The sequence below is a fragment of the Apodemus sylvaticus genome, chromosome 12, assembly GCF_947179515.1.
Source record: "Apodemus sylvaticus chromosome 12, mApoSyl1.1, whole genome shotgun sequence".
NCBI lineage: Eukaryota > Metazoa > Chordata > Mammalia > Rodentia > Muridae > Apodemus > Apodemus sylvaticus.
Genome location: NC_067483.1, coordinates 73,334,943 through 73,354,935, shown reverse-complemented (window position 1 = coordinate 73,354,935; position 19,993 = coordinate 73,334,943). Strand labels below are relative to the sequence as shown.

At 38.0% G+C, this 19,993-nt stretch overlaps 1 protein-coding gene across 9 annotated transcripts in view; it reads left to right on the top strand.

Annotated features, from left to right (window-relative positions):
* Pou2f1 (POU class 2 homeobox 1) overlaps positions 1 to 19,993 on the top strand; it is a 150,278-nt gene that overhangs the window by 97,558 nt on the left and 32,727 nt on the right. For all 9 annotated transcript variants that reach the window (XR_007980484.1, XR_007980482.1, XR_007980483.1 and 6 more), the window contains 4 exons: positions 42 to 168; positions 8,636 to 8,730; positions 13,966 to 14,139; positions 19,805 to 19,946. Coding sequence is in view for 6 of the 9 variants with exons in the window: in XM_052200802.1 (XP_052056762.1) it covers positions 42 to 168; positions 8,636 to 8,730; positions 13,966 to 14,139; positions 19,805 to 19,946 (538 nt within the window). In the remaining 3 variants the exon portion in view is untranslated. The remainder of the gene's footprint in view (positions 1 to 41; positions 169 to 8,635; positions 8,731 to 13,965; positions 14,140 to 19,804; positions 19,947 to 19,993) is intronic.

Sequence of the window (19,993 nt, the reverse complement as noted above, 5' to 3'; positions counted from 1 at the left end):
ACTAATCCATTATGACTAATGTTTTGCTTCTCATCTTTTAGGATCTTCAACAATTGCAACAGCTTCAGCAGCAAAATCTCAACTTGCAACAGTTCGTGTTGGTGCACCCAACCACCAACTTGCAACCAGCACAGTTTATCATCTCACAGACCCCCCAGGGCCAGCAGGGTAAGCATCTCCCTAAAGCTTCTCATTGGTGCCGCAGAGCTGTGCACTTTGGCCTAACAGTATCCATTCGAGCAGTGCTTTTATTCAGTGTGGTTTCAAGCTACCAGTATTCATGAGAACTATAGGAGTTCCTTAAATCAGGAACATAGGTTACGTATAAGAATAAAAGACCTGAAAGATCAGTAAAGGCTCGCTTACTAAAGGAAATTGAAAAACAAAAAGCTAAAGTAAAAAAGTGGCATTAGCTATTTGTATTAAGAAAGCTTATTTACAGTGAAACTTAGGGAAGTTAGAATAGTCAAGAATAGACTTGGTACTACTACTCAACAGCAGAGCTTTGCAAGGTCATGTTGAGACTAATCAAAGCTGAGCTGTGATTATGAGCAGGAGAGAGAAGATACAGCAAATAGCAAGGACTTGGGCAAGGCCTGGTAGAACTGACCTTTAGTCCCAGCACTTGGGAGTCAGTCAGAGGCAGGAGGCTTAAGGCCAGCTTGGTTTATATAGTGAGAGTCTATCTCAAGATAAAAAAAGAAAGGACTTGGTAGCCAGTTACATTTGGTCAGTGGTAAGGAATACCACTAGATAGCTAGGTGATTTTAGGAAACTGTAAGTGTTGGTAGGTCATAGAAAAATGTATTCGTGGTAATGAGCAAGCTTTAGTAAACCCAATACTTTTGAAATAACATAGTCTGAAGATAATATAATTTTTGTTTATGGATAAGAACCAGTAAAAATTGATCATTATAATGAAAGAGAATTCTAAGAGAGAAGGAAGAAATGATCTATCTAGGTGAGAAGGCCTTTCACAGGCCAAGCCTGAAAGAGAGTGTTAGTTGTTGAGACCTTAAGATTGAATGAGATTATTTTCCTTTATTTTTTACAAAGCTTAAGGATATTATTGTCTTTTACTTTTTTTATAGTTGATCCTTTATGAGACTTTATAAGACAGTTACAACAAGAAATGGCTATTCTAATTTTTTTGTGTATGTTGGTATATTCTTAATATCTTCCTTTCTAGGAAGATAGCACAAAGTAGAAAAGAATACTGGTTGGCTTAGAACCTTTAACCCTAGACAAGCCACCTACATGTTTTGAGTTTCACATCTCCCCTTTTACCCTTTTTATCTTATTCTTCATTTATGAGTAAATTATGTAAAATGTTTTGTTGATGTCAAGAAGGCCATTGTAATATAGTAAAAAACCAGGCTACCTCTCTGAAGAAATATAATTTTTCTGAGCCTCAGTTTTCTTATCTGAAATATGATGATAATTTTAGTATTAACATTCAAAATTGTAGGGATTTAATAAGTAAATACACGAAAGTACTTTCAGAAAATGTGCCTTATACATAATAACCTCAAATTTTGCACTATTACCATTAGCATCATATCAATATCAACATCAGTCCATAGATGTAACTTATAAAATGAAGTCTATTCTCCTATATAGTAAAAACAGACTCAGTCAGTGGTTCAGTTTGTAAAGCACTTACATAAGCATGCAGGCCCAGGGTCCGCATCCCTATCACCCACATCATGGCCTGGAAGGGCTCAAGACGCAGATAGGAGTAGTGAGTTGCATAACTAATCTAGCCAAGTCTGGACCAGCTCTGATTTCAAGTTAGAGGTCCTGCTTCCATATGTAAGGTGGAAAGAGATTGAGGAGACTCTAACCTAAAATCCTGGCCTCTGAAAACATGCACATGCATACCCATGTACATGTGCATGTGCACGCACACATGCACACACACACACAAAAGGAAATGCGGAAACTGTTTGTACCGCTGTTAAGCTCTAATCTTAAGAGCACAGGCCCCACATTCCATCTAATAAGACTAGCCAACAATAGGAAGGAACAGAGCCCTGCAAAGACTTCATTTCCAGAAGAGTCACTGTGGTTAATAGTAACTGAAAAGCTGATGAAATCTTAGTTTTGTATGACGAGAATAAGGATTGATTTGTTGGGATTTTAACAAAAAAATCTCTAGTATGAGATCAGCCTTCACTTGGGCAAGCACTTCTGCTTTTTTTCATGGAGAAAATGCTGTTAACCTAAGACTTTGAAAGTATAGTTTATGCGGCTGCTCAAAGCCAACAATTGCACTGAGCACAGGGACCCAAATGGAGGAGTTGGGGAAGGACTGAAGGAGCTGAAGGGGCCTTCTCTGGCATCAATGGAAGGGGAGGCCCTTGGTCCTCTGAAGGCGTAATGCCCTAGGGTAGAGGACTGCTAGGGTGGTGAGATGCGAGTGGGTGGGGGAGCACCATCATAGAAGCAGAGTAAAAGGGGGTTGGGATGGAGGTTTGCAGAGGAAGACTGGGAAAGAGGGGTTGCACTTGAAATGTAAATAAATAAAATATCCAATCAAGAAAAATAAAAAAGAACTCAATTAAGAAAAAAGAAAGTATAATTTATAATATTACAATATTGCTGATTGTGGAACCATTTAAGAAATATATTCTCCAAGAATTGATTATTCTTGGGGCTGGAGAGATGGCTCAGCTGTTAAGAGCACTGACTGCTCTTCCGAAGGTCCTGAGTTCAAATCCCAACAACCACATAGTGGCTCACAACTATCCTTAACAAGATCTGACACCCTCTTCTGGAGTGTCTGAAGACAGCTACAGTGTTCTTACATATAATAAATAAATAAATCTTTAAAAAAAAAAAAGAATTGATTATTCTTGAGAGAATTCTTACTGGTATTTTCTGAGTCATATTTCATAGGAACTTGTATTTTGCCTCTTCTTGGGTCTCATGGAAGTTCTAGGCTCCTCTGCCCCCTTTTCAGCTGACCTTACTGACAGGGAGGAAGAGGGAGGATGGCCTAAAGTTGGGATTTGTTCATAAACTCTACTACTGTGAACCAAATTATATCATTCAATATTGTAATTTCTGATTAAATGTGGTTTTAATATTTTGTTTCCAGAGGAACAAAAACTAAACTTTACCCCTAAACTTTAAAGAAACTCATTGTTTAATGTCTGAGCTTGGACTTTCTTGTTTCATTTTCTATTGTTTTATAATATACTTTAGAATTTTTTATTATTTTCTAAAGAATTTTAGGAGATTAATTTCTATTATTGACATAAAATATAATATTTTTTCTCACTAGACAATATTTTGTGTTCAAACCCATACAATCTATAATTATACCTAATTTGCTCAGCCATTTGTTGAGTACCTGCCAAATGTATTGATACCACTCTAGTTATTGGAGTTATAATTTTCAGCAAGATGAAATCCCTGCTGTCTTAGTCAGGGTTTCTATTCCTGTGCAAACATCATGACCAAGAAGCAAGTTGGGGAGGAAAGGGTTTATTCAGCTTACACTTTCCACACAGCTGTTCATCACCAAAGGAAGTCAGGACTGGAACTCAAGCAAGTTAGCAAGCAGGAGCTGATGCAGAGACCATGGAGGGATGTTACTTACTGGCTTGCTTCCCCTGGCTTGCTCAGTTTGCTCTCTTAAAGAACCCAAGAATACTAGCCCAGAGATGGCACCACCCACAATGGGTCCTTCCCCTTTGATCACTAATCTCATGGAAGGACTTCCCCAACTGAAGTTCCTTTCTCTATGATAACTCCTGCCTGTGTCAAGTTGACACACAAAACCAGCCAGTACACCTGCACTTATTAAACTCTAACAGTAGTAAACATAAATCTGTGAGTTGGGTAACAGCATATCCAGAGAAGATGGGAGGTTTGACTGGCCTGTTGTGGAAGATAGAGTGTGTGGTCTGAAGACAGCCTGTCTTGGATGCAGAGTGACATTTGAATTGGGAACTGACTAGAGATGTTGCTGCAGCTGGGTATAGAGTGGGATGCCTGGCCTTGTAGGCAATGGAGAGGACAGAGAACCTGAGAGGGGAACGAACCTGTCCTAAACCAAAACATGGAAGGCCAGTGTAGCCAGAGATCAGTGAATGAGAAAAAGTGGTAAGGAATGAGGGGTAAGAGCTTAGTGCTGGGGAAACAGCTCTAAGTCTTGCCATATAAGCATGGGACCTGAATTTGGATCTGTAGAACGCATACAGATGCTGAGTGTGGTGACTGCATCTGTAATTCCAAAAGTGCTGGAAGACAGACAGGATTCCCGGGGCAAGCTCTTTAGCTAGTCTAGCCTATCAGACCTTGGGGTTCAGTTGAGAGATCCTTCTTCATTAAATAAAACTGTGATCGAGAAAGACTGTGCACACATGCTTATGAGGAAAAACAAGCAATGCAGGAAGGACTAGATTGCCAGGACTAAACACATGGTATTCTGTTTTAACTGTAAGGGAAGACCAGTGAAGGTTTAGTTTGGCTTGGTTTGGTTTGGTAACACTGTCTGACTGTGGTGCAAAAGTGAACTTTAAACTTCTGTCAGCCTCCCATATGCTGACACTATAAGCATATGCCACCTTGCCTGGTTCATCTGTGTTGTGTATCAATGATGTCACCTTAACTACTTTATAAGTATGAACTGTAGAGAGGCAAAAGAGTTGGCTCACTGGTTAACAGCACAGTCTGCTCTTTGCAGAGCAACCAGACTCAACTCCCAGCACCCACATTGCAGCTGTAACTCCAGTCCCGGGGAGCCAAGGCTTCCTCCTGCACATATATACATGTGGGCAAAACACTCCTGTACATAAGATAATTAAATCTAAAAATAACTAAAAAGCATGGTAGCCTTTTAAATATGAACTTTTTCCCCCTGAATCTGGCTTTTAAGAGAAGCTTGTAACCATGTATATTCAATTTCCTTAGTTTTACCATATTTGCTTCTAAATACAAACAAAAGGAAGAGTTATCTGGATCAAATCTATTTAATATATCTGTTGTATTTAGGATCTACATTGTCAAATAAACACCTATGTTAATTTCTTTTTTTTAACTTTAATTTTTATTTCTTATCGTATTCAACACAATATATATTTGTATATCAATCATAAAAATAATGAACATGTTATTGAATGAACATAAAAAGATAAAGTCTTTGTGTTTGTTTTGTTTTTAGTAGAGCTTAAAATCGTGGCTCTTACTGTGGTAGAAACCCAAAATAAGAAAAATTTTAGACATTGGAGTTCATTATAATAAGGCTGTACTTCAATGTTCTTCACATCACCAAAGGATTTTAACTCCATAGTAGCTAAGAGTTGACAGTTCTGTTACGCCAAGGAATGAATTGTAGGCACAGTTATCCCTGTTCCACAGGGAACAGATTGCATTCATATAATAAATGGTGTGTTTATTAAGATGGTCTATCCAAGAAGCTATTCATCAACTGTTTCAATGAACAATGGTTCTGCTTGGAGGGTGGCACAGACATTAGGTGAGGGTAAGATTCTGGTTCATTGACTGAGATGAATTTGAAAAGCATTCATTTCAGAAAAAGAGTAACTTATAAGGTCATCTTCTTCAAAACTTATATAAAAATTATAAATATCAACAAAGCTTTCAGTCTCACTCTTTGTTGTTCTCTTACAAGCCCCTCCCAATTTAATTGTCTAAGTTTCTTTTGGCTGTATAAATAATTTTGAAATATGTAAGCTGTTCTGAAAACCATAGTATAGTATAAAAATACTGAATAAACAATCCTACTTATAGAGAGGCTGAGATAGGTGAAGCATGATTTCAAGACCATTATGTGGTACACAGCAAGACACTTTCCCATACAAACAAGCAGAAAGTCATATGGATTGTACAATATTGGACATATTTCTCCCAATTACCAAATTAGAGAGACCACTGGGTGACAGCCAACAAATAAATTTCAATCGATTAGGATATATTGGTAACATTAATTTTCATATTAAGAGATACTAAGGAAAAATGATTGTTACTTCCTGTTTTTGTTGTTGTTGTTGTTGTTGTTGTTAGAAGTAGAATTATGTTTGTTGAAAGATTACTTTCTTGCTTTTTCTAGGGTGTAGTTTCCCTCCTTGTGTTGATGTTTTCCATCTGTTATCCTTTGTAGGGCTGGATTTGTGGGGAGATATTGTGTAAATTTGGGTTTATCATGGAATATCTTGGTTTCTCCATCTATGGTGATTGAGAGTTTTGCTGGGTATAGTAGTCTGGGCTGGCATTTGTGTTCTCTTAGGATCTGTATGAGATCTGCCCAGGATCTTCTAGCTTTCATGGTCTCTGGTGAGAAGGTTGGTGTAATTCTGATAGGTCTGCCTTTATAAGTTACTTGCCCTTTTTCCCTTACTGCTTTAATATTTAATATTCTTTCTTTGTTTAGTGCATTTGGTGTTTTGATTATTATGTGCTGGGAGGACTTTCTGTTCTGGTCCAGTCTGTTTGGAGTTCTGTAGGCTTCTTGTATGTTCATGGGCATCTCTTTCTTTAGGTTAGGGAAGTTTTCTTCTATAATTTTGTTGAAGATATTTACTGGCCATTTAAGTTGGGAATCTTCACTCTCTTCTAACCTATAATCCTTAGGTTTGGTCTTCTCATTGTGTTCCTGGATTTCCTGGATGATTTGGGCTACCAGCTTTATGCATTTTGCATTTCCTTTGACTGTTGAGTCAATGTTTTCTATGGTATCTTCAGCACCTGAGATTCTTTCTGCTATCTCTTGTATTCTGTTGTTGATGCTTTCATCCATGACTCCTGATCTCTTTCCTAGGTTTTCTAGCTCCAGGGTTGTCTCATTTTGTGATTTCTTTATTGTTTCTAGTTCCGTGTTTAGATCCTGGATGGTTTTGTTCATTTCTTTCCCCTGTTTGATTGAGTTTTCCTATATTTCTTTAGGGGATTTTTGTGTTTCCTCTTTAAGGGCTTCCAGCTGTTTAGCTGTGTTCTCCTGTATTTCTTTAAGGAAGTTATTTATGTCCTTCTTAAAGTCCTCCATTATCATCATGAGAAGTAATTTTAGATCAGAATCTTGCTTTTCCAGTGTGATGGTGTATCCAGGACTTGCTATGATGACAAATTGGGTTCTGATGATGCCAAGTAACCTTGGTTTCTGTTTCTTATGTTATTAAAGCTTGCCTCCTGCCATCTGGTTATCTCTAGTGTTACTTGCCCTTGCTATATCTGACTGGAGCCTGTCCTTTCTGTGATCCTGGTTGTGTCAGAACTCCTCAGAATCAAGCTGTCTCTGTAATCCTGTGATTCTGGGATCCTGTGATCCTGAGATCCTGAATGTGTCCAAGCTCCTGGGAGTCAAGCTACCTCTGGAACCCTGGGATCCTGGGCCTGGGAGTGGAGCTTCCTCTGGGTCTTGTGGGACTGGCTATGGAGTTTGCCCCCAAGGTCTGGGCACAAGCCCAGACAAACGGGAAGGAATCTATGCCACTGGTCTGGCGGAGTTCCTGCGTGCCTGGGTCCTGCTGGTCCCAGTAACTCCCCTATGTTAATTTCTTAATTTATCCAATGTTTACTTACAAACAAACAAATGACAAAATCTGACAAGTTTAATTTTTTTAATTATTGTTTTATATACTCTAGTGTTTGCTGTATCCAAATTTAGTGGCTAAGAAACTCAGAAAGATAAGCTAGACCACTGTAACTCACTGTCTGTGAATTAACTAATTCATCTCTTCTCCTGTCACAAGCTCATATGCAGTGGTTCAGCAACATCATTATATTTGAAACTAAGTACGCAGATTAAGTTACATTCTTCAATGCAGCAGATATATTCTGGGTTACCCCTGTATTTATAACATTGCAAAAAAAAGGAAAAAAAAGACAACAACAAAACCCTATAGAGTTCAATAATCAACTGAGTATATACTAAAAATGTTTCCAGGGCCTCAAAACAAAGTCTTACTATGTTGTCCAGCCTGACCTCTAACTTTGGGGCTCGAGTAACCCTTATGCCTCAGAGTAGGTAGAACTGTAGGTATGTGCCTTTACATCCATTTTACTTGAGAACTTTTAAACTAAGATTGGCCAGTGCGGATAGTTGCTTACATTTGAACTTTCATCAGTGAAGAGGTATGTCCTAAGAATGTGAAAATAGCAGCGCCCACTTAGAGGATTGCCTGCTTCTTTCAGAAATGGATTCTCTTGTTCCAAGATTCATTAAAGCAGCCATTCTCAACCTGTGGGTCATAGAACAGAAGCAAAATTACAGTTATAAGGTAGCAACAAATTAATTTTATGGTTGGGGTCACAGCATTGGGAAGGTTGAGAAACACTGTCTTAGAGAAGTTTAATGAATTCTGGGTTAAGAAGTTGAATTCATCATGAAATTTCCAGATGCTTTCATTTAAAGTAGTTCCTCACATTCTTCCTCTCCTTAGGAAATAAGGGCCTTCCAAAGAGTATATCAAGATTATACTAAAGACATACGAGCTTTGATTCAATATTATGGATTTTCATGCCATGTTGTATGTAACACAATTAACAATATTGAACTTTAGGAAAAGAAATTAGACAATTCTGAAGACAAATAAAACTACCAGGAAATTGGTTGGAAACTTTGTTTATATTCTTTTTTTTATCCCCCTGAAATGTTTGATTTTCACAGGTCTCCTGCAAGCGCAAAATCTTTTAACGCAACTACCTCAGCAAAGCCAAGCTAACCTCCTACAGCCACAGCCAAGCATCACCCTCACATCCCAGGTCAGTTTTCTTACTCTGTTGTTTTACTAATTTAAAAATGATACAAAAACACCCCTAGCAATAACAATCTCCAGTGTTTAGAAACTGACCAAAAACTCAGCGTTGGGCTTATTAGCTTGATAACACCACATTACCAAATTGATAGAAACTGAAATTTTTCATGAAAATAACCATGTTAGTAATAAATGGGGATGAATTATAGCTGTCTGATGCTGACAGATAGGAACACTGAAATGGAAGACCTAGGAGATCAGTTAAAACCTGTCATTGATCCTTTGCCCTTGTTAAAGCAGTGCAGGAGCGTGGACTTCTGTGTTAACCTGTGTAGTGTTGTGTCATTTCCTCCAGAAGACATAGCAATCATAATCCACAGGAAGCACAGTTCTAGGCCTCTGGAGTGTGAAGTTGCACATTTGTGTTCTTAGCTGGTGACAACTGTGACTTCACACGTCACTTTGCTACTCTGGCTTTCAGTCTGGTCACTGACCTTGAATCCTCCCTTGCTTTTGACTTTATCTAAACAGAAGTTGGTATGAAGAAATGAATAGCTTAGTGGTTCTTGCCAAGCAAACAATGGGACCAGAATTTTTATCTCAAGTACCCATTTAAATACATGCTGGGTGGACATAGTGACTCATTTGTACTTTGAATTATGGGATCTCTTAAGCAAGCTGGCTATTGACCCTAGCCTGTTGGCAGCTCTGCGGAGAGAGTGATCAGGAAGGTAGATTTCCCATATCAGTCAGTCTCTGCCCTCTACATGCACATGTATACACACACATGTATATGTATACATACAAACATGAAAAGAAAGTGTAGTGATTAATAATATATTACCAAATTTCATAGGCTGAAAGATAGCTATAGTAACTAGTTACTTGCCCTTTGCCACTGAGCCCTCCCTCTAGCCTCCTGTAACCAAAGAAGATAGTAAAGGTAGAAATAGAAGGATCATCTGATGTCAAGAATTCTTACCAAGCTATAATAATGAATGTGCAGTATTGTCATATATAGCAAAATGTAGGCCATTGGGATATGATAGAGTCCAATAAACAGAAATGTAAATAGCTAATTTTCCAAAGGGACCAACTGATAACTAACAATTGACTCTTCATTAGCAAAAGGGGATGGAGAACACCCTTATTTCATACTTTACACAAAGATTAATTTGAAATGAGTCATAAGGGGCTGGAGAGATGGCTCAGCGGTTAAGAACACTGACTGCTCTTCCGAAGGTCCTGAGTTCAAATCCCAGCAACCATATGGTGGCTCACAACCATCTGTAATGAGATCTGATGCCCTCTTCTGGAGTGTCTGAAGACAGCTACAGTGTACTTACATATAATAAATAAGTGAATAAATCTTTAAAAAAAAAAAAAGAAAGAAAGAAATGAGTCATAAACCTAAACATCCAGAAAGAAATGCTTATGCCATTGGGAAAAGCATGGATTTCTTAAACAGGATGACACAAGAAGCCTTAATTATCGAAGAAACAATGAATTTCAGGAAAATTAAAGGCTTTAAGGAGAAAAGGGTCTTTTAAAAAATATTTGATAAATGATTTTGTTTTAAGATTTATTTTTAATTGATGTGGGGAAGGGGAAGATTTGTGCAGGTACTCTGGGAAACCAGAAAAACATTGAATCGCTTGGTTCCAGGCGACTGCAAGCTGCTGGGAACTGAATTCAGTCCTCTCCAAGAGTAGTGTGCACTCAGTCACTGAGCTGTCTCTCCAGCTCATGGTATAAGAATGTTAAACAGAGTGAAGACCATATGCAGCTCGACAGGAGACACCAGGTGTAAGCTAATGAAAGGCAAAAAACTTAGTTTCTAATGAAGATATGTTAATACCCAGAAAGCAAATGAAAACATCCTCAAAACATTAGTTATTAGGGAATGTCAGTGTCCAGTCACCAGAATGGGTACAGTTATGAAGCATTTGAAACAAGTATTGATAAGACCATAAAGCAACTAGATTTCTCATACATTACTAGTAGTTTTGCAAAAAAGTACTAACACTTTGTAAAATAGTTTGACATTCACTTAGAAATTAAATATAACTATATCGTACAACTCAGTAGTTTTGCTCTTTAAAAGGAAAGCACAAAGATCTGTCTATGGATGCTTAGATTAATAATCACCCCAAACCATCAGATAGTAAGTTACATAAACTTATGAATAACCATGTGACAGACTTATTCCTTATTAAGAAGAAATGTCCTTCTGATCCCTGCAGTAATATGAATGAGTTACAGAAGCTGGGCTTCAAAGACTAAGTGTGAAATGGTTTCCGTTTACCTGACATTCCAGAAAGGATAGAACTGTAGCAGAGAAATCCTGTCTGTTAGTGCTTGTCAGGAAGTAAGTATGGAGGAGCAGCAGCAGCAGCAGCAGCAAAGGGTTCAGAAGAAATTTGGGGAGGATTAATAAAGATATACTATATCTTATGTTAGTAGTTACACAACTGTATATAGTTGCAAAAGCGTCAAACTATACTGCAGTTTTAAATTTAATTTTTAATGTACTGAATGCAAAATAAATAAAATTGGCATTTTGACATTTATACCAGAGACCTCTTTCTGGCTTACATGCTATGCACGTGTAGCAGACTTCATCCTTACTCCTGCTAATTAAATGCTTTACTACCATTAGATCTGTCCCAGCTCAGCCAAGTATTTTAGAGTAATAACAGCTGTCTAAAGGTACCCAGGCTATTTTAAGTCCATTATTATTTGACGAGTTTCCTTGACGTTGAAGATGAAGTAGCAGATGATAGTTGAAACTGACCTCCACCTATCAGCCATGGTCACTGTGGTAAGTTTTCAGCGACACAGGATTCTAATATAGTTGATACCCTGTGTAGCTCCTCCAAGAGCTTAAATTAAAACTGCTTAATGTTGGCATGTCATAGAGACGTGCTTTATTGTCTTTATTGAAGCAGGATAGTGGAGAAATTTGCCCCAATTATTATGTCACGCCTATTATGTAGTTTTCTGGGTCAGTTAGTTCCCTTGGAGCAAGCCTCATTAATGAGATCAAGGTCAGGTAATGTAAGACCTATCTAAATTACAAGAAGAAAATCCTGCTTCATAATCTCTCACCTGGGCTGCTGTTCATAGGCAGGTTCACCTGAGTAATTAGGATGTAATGTTAGTGAGCATCCAGGAAGAGGCCCTACTCGGTGCTGGTGAGGACTACTACACAGTAGCCTGGTGTTTGAATAGTAAGAAAATTTAGTATTTTCTTTTGACAAAAGAAAGGGAACTAGAGGACTGGCTCAGCGGTTAAGACTTCTGGCTGCCTTATAAAGGACCTGGGTTTGTTTTCTAATATAACTTGTCTCTACCTCCAGTTCCAGGGGATCCAGTCCCTTGTTGTAGACTCTGCAGGCACTGCACACATATGGTGCACAGACCTGCATTTTATGGACATATATAAAATAAGATTTTTAAACAAGAAAGGAGAGCCCTGGGCTCAGTCTGCAGCGTAAGGAATAAAGTGTTGGGGTGTCTGAAAAAAAGTTTCAAAATAAACTTTAGATAAGATTTAAAGTTAAAATGCAGAGAGCTGGGCGATGGTGGCACACGCCTGTAGTCCCAGCACTCTGGGAGGCAGAGGCAGGCGGATTTCTGAGTTCGAGGACAGCCTGGTCTACAGAGTGAGCTCCAGGACAGCCAGGACTATACAGAGAAACCCTGTCTAGGAAAAAAAAAAAATCCAAAAAACCAAAAAAAAATTATTAAAAAATAAAAATAAAAAATAAAAATTGCAGAGAATAAAGAATCATCAGGAAGAACTTTTCTCTTTTTACCAGAAGGGATTTGATCACTAAGAAATAACTAAAGTATCAACTTAGGAATGCTTTTATGCCTGCCATTATTATAGCTATATAAAAATTTCCATATAATCTTCAATTCTAACATGCTTTTCTATATTTTTCTACAATTTTATCAAAAGTATTTTCCATGTAAATCTTTAATTCTATCATAAAATGTTTCTATTTCAAATTTCAATTAATCTAGCAATGTTTTACATGTCTACCACTTTACTCTTTAATTTTCCATGAAAATTGTCAATTTTAATGTGTTTTTCTATGTATCCTATTTTTTCTGAAATATTTTCCATGTAAATCTTTAATTTTATCATAAAGTGTTTTTACTTCCCTTGTCAATTAAAAAAAGAAATAACTGAAGTTTTCTTTCTCAAAGATATGATAGAAATGGGAAATTCATGAAAAATATAGTTTAAAGTTTATACACACTGAAAAATGTTTAAAGGTTGGTTGAAAGAATTATTTGTACTACTTTGATAAGAAAATCATTTATATACTATAATATTTGAAGAAATGATAAGAATGAGAATGAAGATATTATTAATGTATAATTGTGATCTGAATCTAGTACAAGGAAATACAGGCAATAAGTGACTTGTAGGAAGTCTCTTGCTTTGAGTAGTAAGAAAGTATTATGTCAAAGTGATATACCATTTATTCCCAGGTCAGCAAACTCTTGCGTCAGGAACTTTGCATTCTATAGTGGGGCACAGCATATTATTTATTAGAAGCATGACATTATTTATCAAGTTGCTAGAAAAGACTTTGTAAATTATCTTAAAGAACTTTCTGCTGGTGTTGGTGGTACCTGTTTACTCTAAGTACTGTGAAAATTGAGGCAGTGGGATTACATACTGAATTAAAAACCAATCTGGGCTACAGAGTAAGAACTTCTCTTTTAAGAAAAAGAAAAAGAGAATGGAGGGAGTAGGGGAACAGGTATCTCTTTGTCCTGGTTTTCTTGAGAGTATCTTTTTCTAAATGCTTTTATTTATCATACAGTGTATTTTTATCATCTTCCTCATCTTCCTCCCAGAATCCCTCCCCAAGTCATATTCTCAAGTACACCCAACGTGTGGTCTCCTGCTCTCTCCCATCCTTGCTTTTGTTTTTTGTTTTTTAAATGAAATCTCATGGATCCCAACTTGTATTGAGGATGGGGTCTCCCCTGGAATATGGCCAGTATGCCAGGTGTCACCTCACTGAAGAAAAGTGGTTTTTCCTTTCCTGGCATCAAATACCTGTAACTCCTCAGCTAGGCATGGAGCCTTGTGCCCACCTTCTCTCCTCTGTGCCAGAGTTGTGTGTGTCTGGCTTGAGCTCATGTGAGTCTGTTTCCTTAAGATACCAGCACATTGCAGTTGTAAACTAAAGTGTCTATTTTTCTGTTCCTTCTCCCACAGCCTACCACCCCAACTCGCACAATAGCAGCAACCCCAATCCAGACCCTTCCACAGAGCCAGACAACACCAAAGCGAATCGACACGCCCAGCTTGGAGGAGCCCAGTGACCTGGAGGAGCTTGAGCAGTTTGCCAAGACTTTCAAACAAAGACGGATCAAACTTGGATTCACTCAGGTAAGGTGAAGCCACCTGTTCTAGTTCACTTTCTGTCACTGTGTTAAAACTGACTGAAACCAACTATGAAGAAACAGGCTTTATTCAGTGCACAAGTTCTAGCCTATTGCTGAGGGAGTCAGAGAAGGAACTTGGTGGAAGGCCCTGAAGTTACTCTGCTTCTTGGCTTCTTCCAATATTCTTAACAGCCTGGGCCCTCCACCATCAATCATCAATTAAGAATACTCTATAGATACACCCACAGGCCAGTCTGACCGATGACAACTCAATTAAGAGTCTCTCTTTCTAGGGCTGTCAACAAGTTTATCCATCACAATGCTCTCTTACATATCCTTTCTTGGCTAGCTATGGATACTTTGTAAGGAACAGAGTCTTTCTGAGTCATATCATATCGACTTTGGGTTTAGCTATAGTGATTTTCCTATAGTCACTTGGCACTTTCAATTTTGGAATATTGTGCATTTAGTTATGTTATGCTCATACATTTACTTATGACATAATATTAGGTTAAAAACTTCCAAATATGTTTCACAAAGCAGTCTTCTGAAATTCTGTCAGTAAGCTGTGTGTTTCAGTAGATTGTGTTGGTGATACGACTGTTCTGATGGTTTGGGTATTAAAGACCGTGTGGAAGAGCTGACTGCTGCAAATGGAAGTAGAGAACATAGGAACCCCAGCATCTGTTTGAAGACAGACTTAAAAGTTAGTGCGCAAGAGAGTGTGCTCCCTTCTTCCTCTCAGCCTACTGAGCTTAGTCAAGGAAGAATTTATTGAAGAGTTTTTTAAGTAAATTAATCAAAATCAAAATCGTTTAATGTCAGCTACCAGAGGGCTTGAAAAGTGAAATGAGTGTGCTTACTGGTTTAAGCAAACATTTGGATACACAGCATGTTTTTCCTAAGCACTGCCACTGGCTGTACCCCAGATTAGCCTGTCAAAAATAATGCTTTGAAAGCAGGAAAGGAATTAAACTTATATTTATGTATAATGGCAAAAGATCATTAGCTGAAAGAAAAAAAAAATCTGATGTTTTCTTTCCAGAAAAGCTTATACTCACAAACTCACTTTCCAAATTAGGTTGTATTGAAAGTCCACAGAGCACCACTGCACTCTCTGTAGATCAGGGAAGGTTGCATCGTTGTCTGCCATATTCCGGATTTCATTAGGGACTTAGGTTTCTTTTATTCCTTATATTTGAGGCTGTATTTTTGCTCAAAGAAGCTCCTATATATTAGGAGAAATTCCTATATATTAGGAATTTATAATAGATACAATTGTAGATGAATCACAGTTACAGTTTTGAGGAGTTTCAGATATAAAGAAACAAATTAAGGGGCTGCCACTTACCACCAAGCCTGACAGTCTGCTCTTGATCCTCAGAACTTCCATAGTGCATCCACACACAGATGCATCCACACACACAGATGCATCCGCACACAGATGCATCTGCATGTATACAAACACACACACACACCACACACACACACAAAGCAAATTAATGTAACATTTTTTAATTACAGTCCAGAAACATTTTAGTAATTTTGAAACAAATTAACTAGATACAGGTAAGTTAATAAACTAAGAAGAAACTTTAAGGCTAGCACATTTAACAGTGCTAGGTTTTGGCTATTACCACATTATGCTATGGAGTTTTCTGGTAAATGGTTGCATAAATGCTAAAAAAGATGTTAGCCTTTCAAAGTCTATCTTTTAACCAAACATTGGTTCCCTTTCCCTTTCTTTGGCATTCGATCCAAAATATTAGCAGTGTGAGTAATCCTTCCTCTCTCCCCTCTCCCTCCCTCCTTCCCTCCCTTTTTCTCATGTCCCCACTTCTCACCCTCCTCCTCCCACCTCCTTTATATACCTTTATCCCAGCATCTTATTCTTTTATGATTTATTTTGTTTTGTTCTTAGCATGACTGCTACTTATTCTTCAAAATGGCCAAACAGATCTGGAATGGTTTATAAATCTTGCCTATACAGATCAGAGTACTTACTACTGGTACAGGATGGAAAAATCAGCTATCAACCCTTGTTTTTAATTCATATACCTTATTATAGTTATTCAAAAATAGCTGTATATTCAGTTTATTCATGTTTATATACATGCACAAAAAAGTGTTCAAGTTAATTCTTGAGATAAATCCCTATTCTTTGATTAAATTCATTTTTAAATGTTTTATATTTTTATTTTTTAATTATGTGTTTATTTTTTATAAGCAATAGGTAAGTAGTGGATGACATTACATAATTAGAAAGCATTTCACAATAATAGCATTTTTCAGATGCAAGTACATTCATTATTTCCAGTGTCAACCTTTGTTCCTTCATTCTTTTTGTTCATTTTAGAAAGGTCAAAGGGATGCAATATAATTTATATTATGTATATTGAAACCAACTGACTAAAACTGTTGACTTGTATGAAAAACACAAGAGTTACATGAGTACTAAACCAAGATGTACCAAGTTAATGAAAACTGGCATATTAAGTGAAGGACCTGGCATAATTACTTTTCATTTGCTCTGAAAACTACATTTTGTATTTTGTTTTGCCCTGATGCTTCTTGTTTATTGTAGTCCTGTATGAAATGATCACTAATAACCACGTGAACAAGTCAATATAAGGCTGTCTTGAAATCATCTCTGCCTATGAAATTTCTTCAACTTAAACTTAGGCAGATTCTTAGAACAAGGCCAAAAAGCAGCCATATTCTTTGCCAAAATACCACTAGAATCATCTCTGGCTCGGTTGCTAATATTTTTCCCATGTTGCTCTCACCACTCTTGTCTTTCAAGCTCCTTTCAGGAATGGCCTGTTAAAAGCCCTTCTTAGAGCATTCAACCACTTCCCTAGTTCACAGTCCCAGTGTCTTCCTATGCCTGCAAATACCAGCATTGTTAGGCCTAGCACAGCAGTAGCCCACTTCCTGGTACTTCTTTATTAAGTACTTTTCTGCTTCTGTGAAGAGACTATGGCCAGAAGCTTATTGGAATTTACAGTTTCAAAGTATCAGTCCATTACTGTCTTTCTGGGGAACACGTCAGCAGACTGGCATGGTGGTAGGCCAGTTGCTAAGAGCTCACATCCTGAGATAACCATGAAGCAGAGAGGGTTAGCTAGGAACAGCATGGGCATTTGTGAAAATTTTTTAATCAATTGTGTAGTTCCAATGTCAGAAAACATTTATTGCCACTTAATGTCATATGCTCCGAAAAAAAAAATCAATGTTTTATTTGGCTCCATATTTCTAGAAAGCTATAATCTAAACAAATAAGATGATGCCATGAATGAGTGTGTGTGGTTTGCAAAGCCCGAGTGGAGTCCCTGGTGTGTAAGAGGTAGTGTGTGAAGATTCTGTAGCTGAGGGAGGAACGGTGACGAAAATGGAAAGGAAGGTTAATACGCCTACCTATCCATAGTTTCAGGTACATTTGTATTAAAGCATAATAATCCACTTCAGTCCTAGTTAGAGAGATCATTCATTTGCTCGTCTGCAATTTAAATGTAAGTGGTTACACTTGAGTGGCGACTAATGAGAGGCATCTCTTGGGGTTAAATATTTAGTATATTTCATTTTATTTTGTAGTTCCACATTTGTTCTGTTTTAAACTTCTTAGTGAGAGTTGCTCATAACTGGCATCTTGGCACATGCTTAGAATCTCGGCCCTTTAGAAACCAGGGGTTCACAAGCTCAAGACCAGGTATAAGTCCATAACAGATTTGAAGCCATTTTGGGCTACATGAGACCCTCTATTTAAATAACAATCATCACAATAATAAATTAAAATGAGCAAGATCATGCCTACGTGGTGATTTACATCTTTTCTTGACTCCACATAAAGACAATACAATCTCAAAAATATGGAACTGTGGGATTAAAAAACTCCTATGATCCCAACTCAGAATTGTGTTCCTAAGGCAGGCACAGTAGGCAGACTTAGAGTGCTGGCACCTGGGAAACAGAGGCAGGAAGGATGGCAAATTCAGGGCCAGTCTGGGCTGCATGGTGAGGCCTGGTCTCAACAGATTGGAGCCTGAGAAATGACTCAGTAGTTAAGAGCGCTTCATCTTCCTGCAGAGGGTCTGGGTTCAGTTCCCAGGTTCCTTCTGCTGACTGACAGTGATCTGTAACTCTTGTTCCAAGGGATGTAATGCCCTCTTCTGTGGGCATCACACACGCATGTGTTGTTTATACATATGTGTAGACAAAACATTCTTACACATAAAATAAATAAAAATCTAAAAATGATTAAAAATAACATTGCCAGGTTTGTTGAAAATTGACTCTCACAGATAGAGTTAGCTTTGTGGAATTTTGAAGGTGAAATACTATACTTTTTTGTCCTGTCACTAATCTAGTTGAAGTGGGTGCGTGAACCATTTAAACTCCAGGAGTTCCTCCAGTTATCTATAAAATAACTATTAAGATACATCTTTTTCAAACTAGAACAAGAGCAATTCAGCTGGAAGAAAAGCACTGTGTACATTTCAAAGGTGACAGGCTCATGGAGAAAGGCATCTTTTGTAATATATTCAGAGGATCATTGTTCTGTTTCAATAAGGTTACCAAGTTTCCAGTGCCCATGAAGGTTTTACTAAATGGGTCAAACCTCTCTACTGTGAATTTCTACCTCTATAATGGCTACAAACGTGGTCCTTTAGAATACCTGGTTTTGCGATCAACTTTGAAATCTAAACTAAGAGTGAAAATAGATTTTTTTCCCCACAGCTTCCAGAAATACTTATGAGAAAAATTATAAAGAATGGGGGGTCATTTCTAAATTTTAAAGTAATTTATGTGAAGTTTGGTTGGTTCAGAAATTCCTGATTTAGGGGCACTTGCCACTAAGCCTGATGATTTGGGACTCAATCCCCAGGACCTACATCTGCCTAACAGGTAGAAGGAGAGAGCCAGCTCCCTCAGGTTGTCCTCTGACCTCCACATAGGTACCATGGCCCTCTTGGGTTCTCATACACATTAGATAGATAGATAGGTAGGTAGGTAGGTAGGTAGGTAGGTAGATAGATAGATAGATAGATAGATAGATAGATAGATAGATAGATAGATAGAACTGCTGGGCTTTCTAGACATCTAATCCCTGCATAGGTGATGCAGGTAGATTTAAAGGGTAGATTTTACTTAAATCATGTTGCTTGTATTACTGGAATGGCATTAGTATATCAGCACTATCTTTGAAGACTTAGAAATTTTGGTATGATGGTTAAAATTATATAAGGTAGCCAGGCGGTGGTGGTGCACGCCTTTAATCCCAGCATTTGGGAGGCAGAGGCAGGTGGATTTTCTGAGTTCAAGGCCAGCCTGGTCTACAGAGTGAGTTCCAGGACAGCCAGGGCTACACAGAGAAACCCTGTCTTGAAAAAACCAATGAATGAATGAATGAATGATATAAGGTAGAAACTCCAAACAGCACATGAGGCACTAATGAAGGTCTCCATGTCAAGGCCCTGCCAAGCTCTCCCTACAGTCCTAGGCTGGCCTGGAGGTGAGGTTCACCCGTGGGAAAATAGAGTAAATAGAATGACGGCCAGTGGGCTGTCTAAAGCAGCAGTTATTGAAGTAGCCTTTCAGAACAGAAGTTGGAAACATTAATAACATGAATCTCTTTTTCTCATTCCCCTTTCTTGTTCTATATTATTCAGGGTGACGTTGGGCTCGCTATGGGGAAATTATATGGAAATGATTTCAGCCAAACCACCATCTCTCGCTTTGAAGCCTTGAACCTCAGCTTTAAGAACATGTGCAAGTTAAAGCCCCTTTTAGAGAAGTGGCTAAATGATGCAGGTAAATGGACATAGTAAGAAATCTCTTCATTGTCCATGGGATTTCCT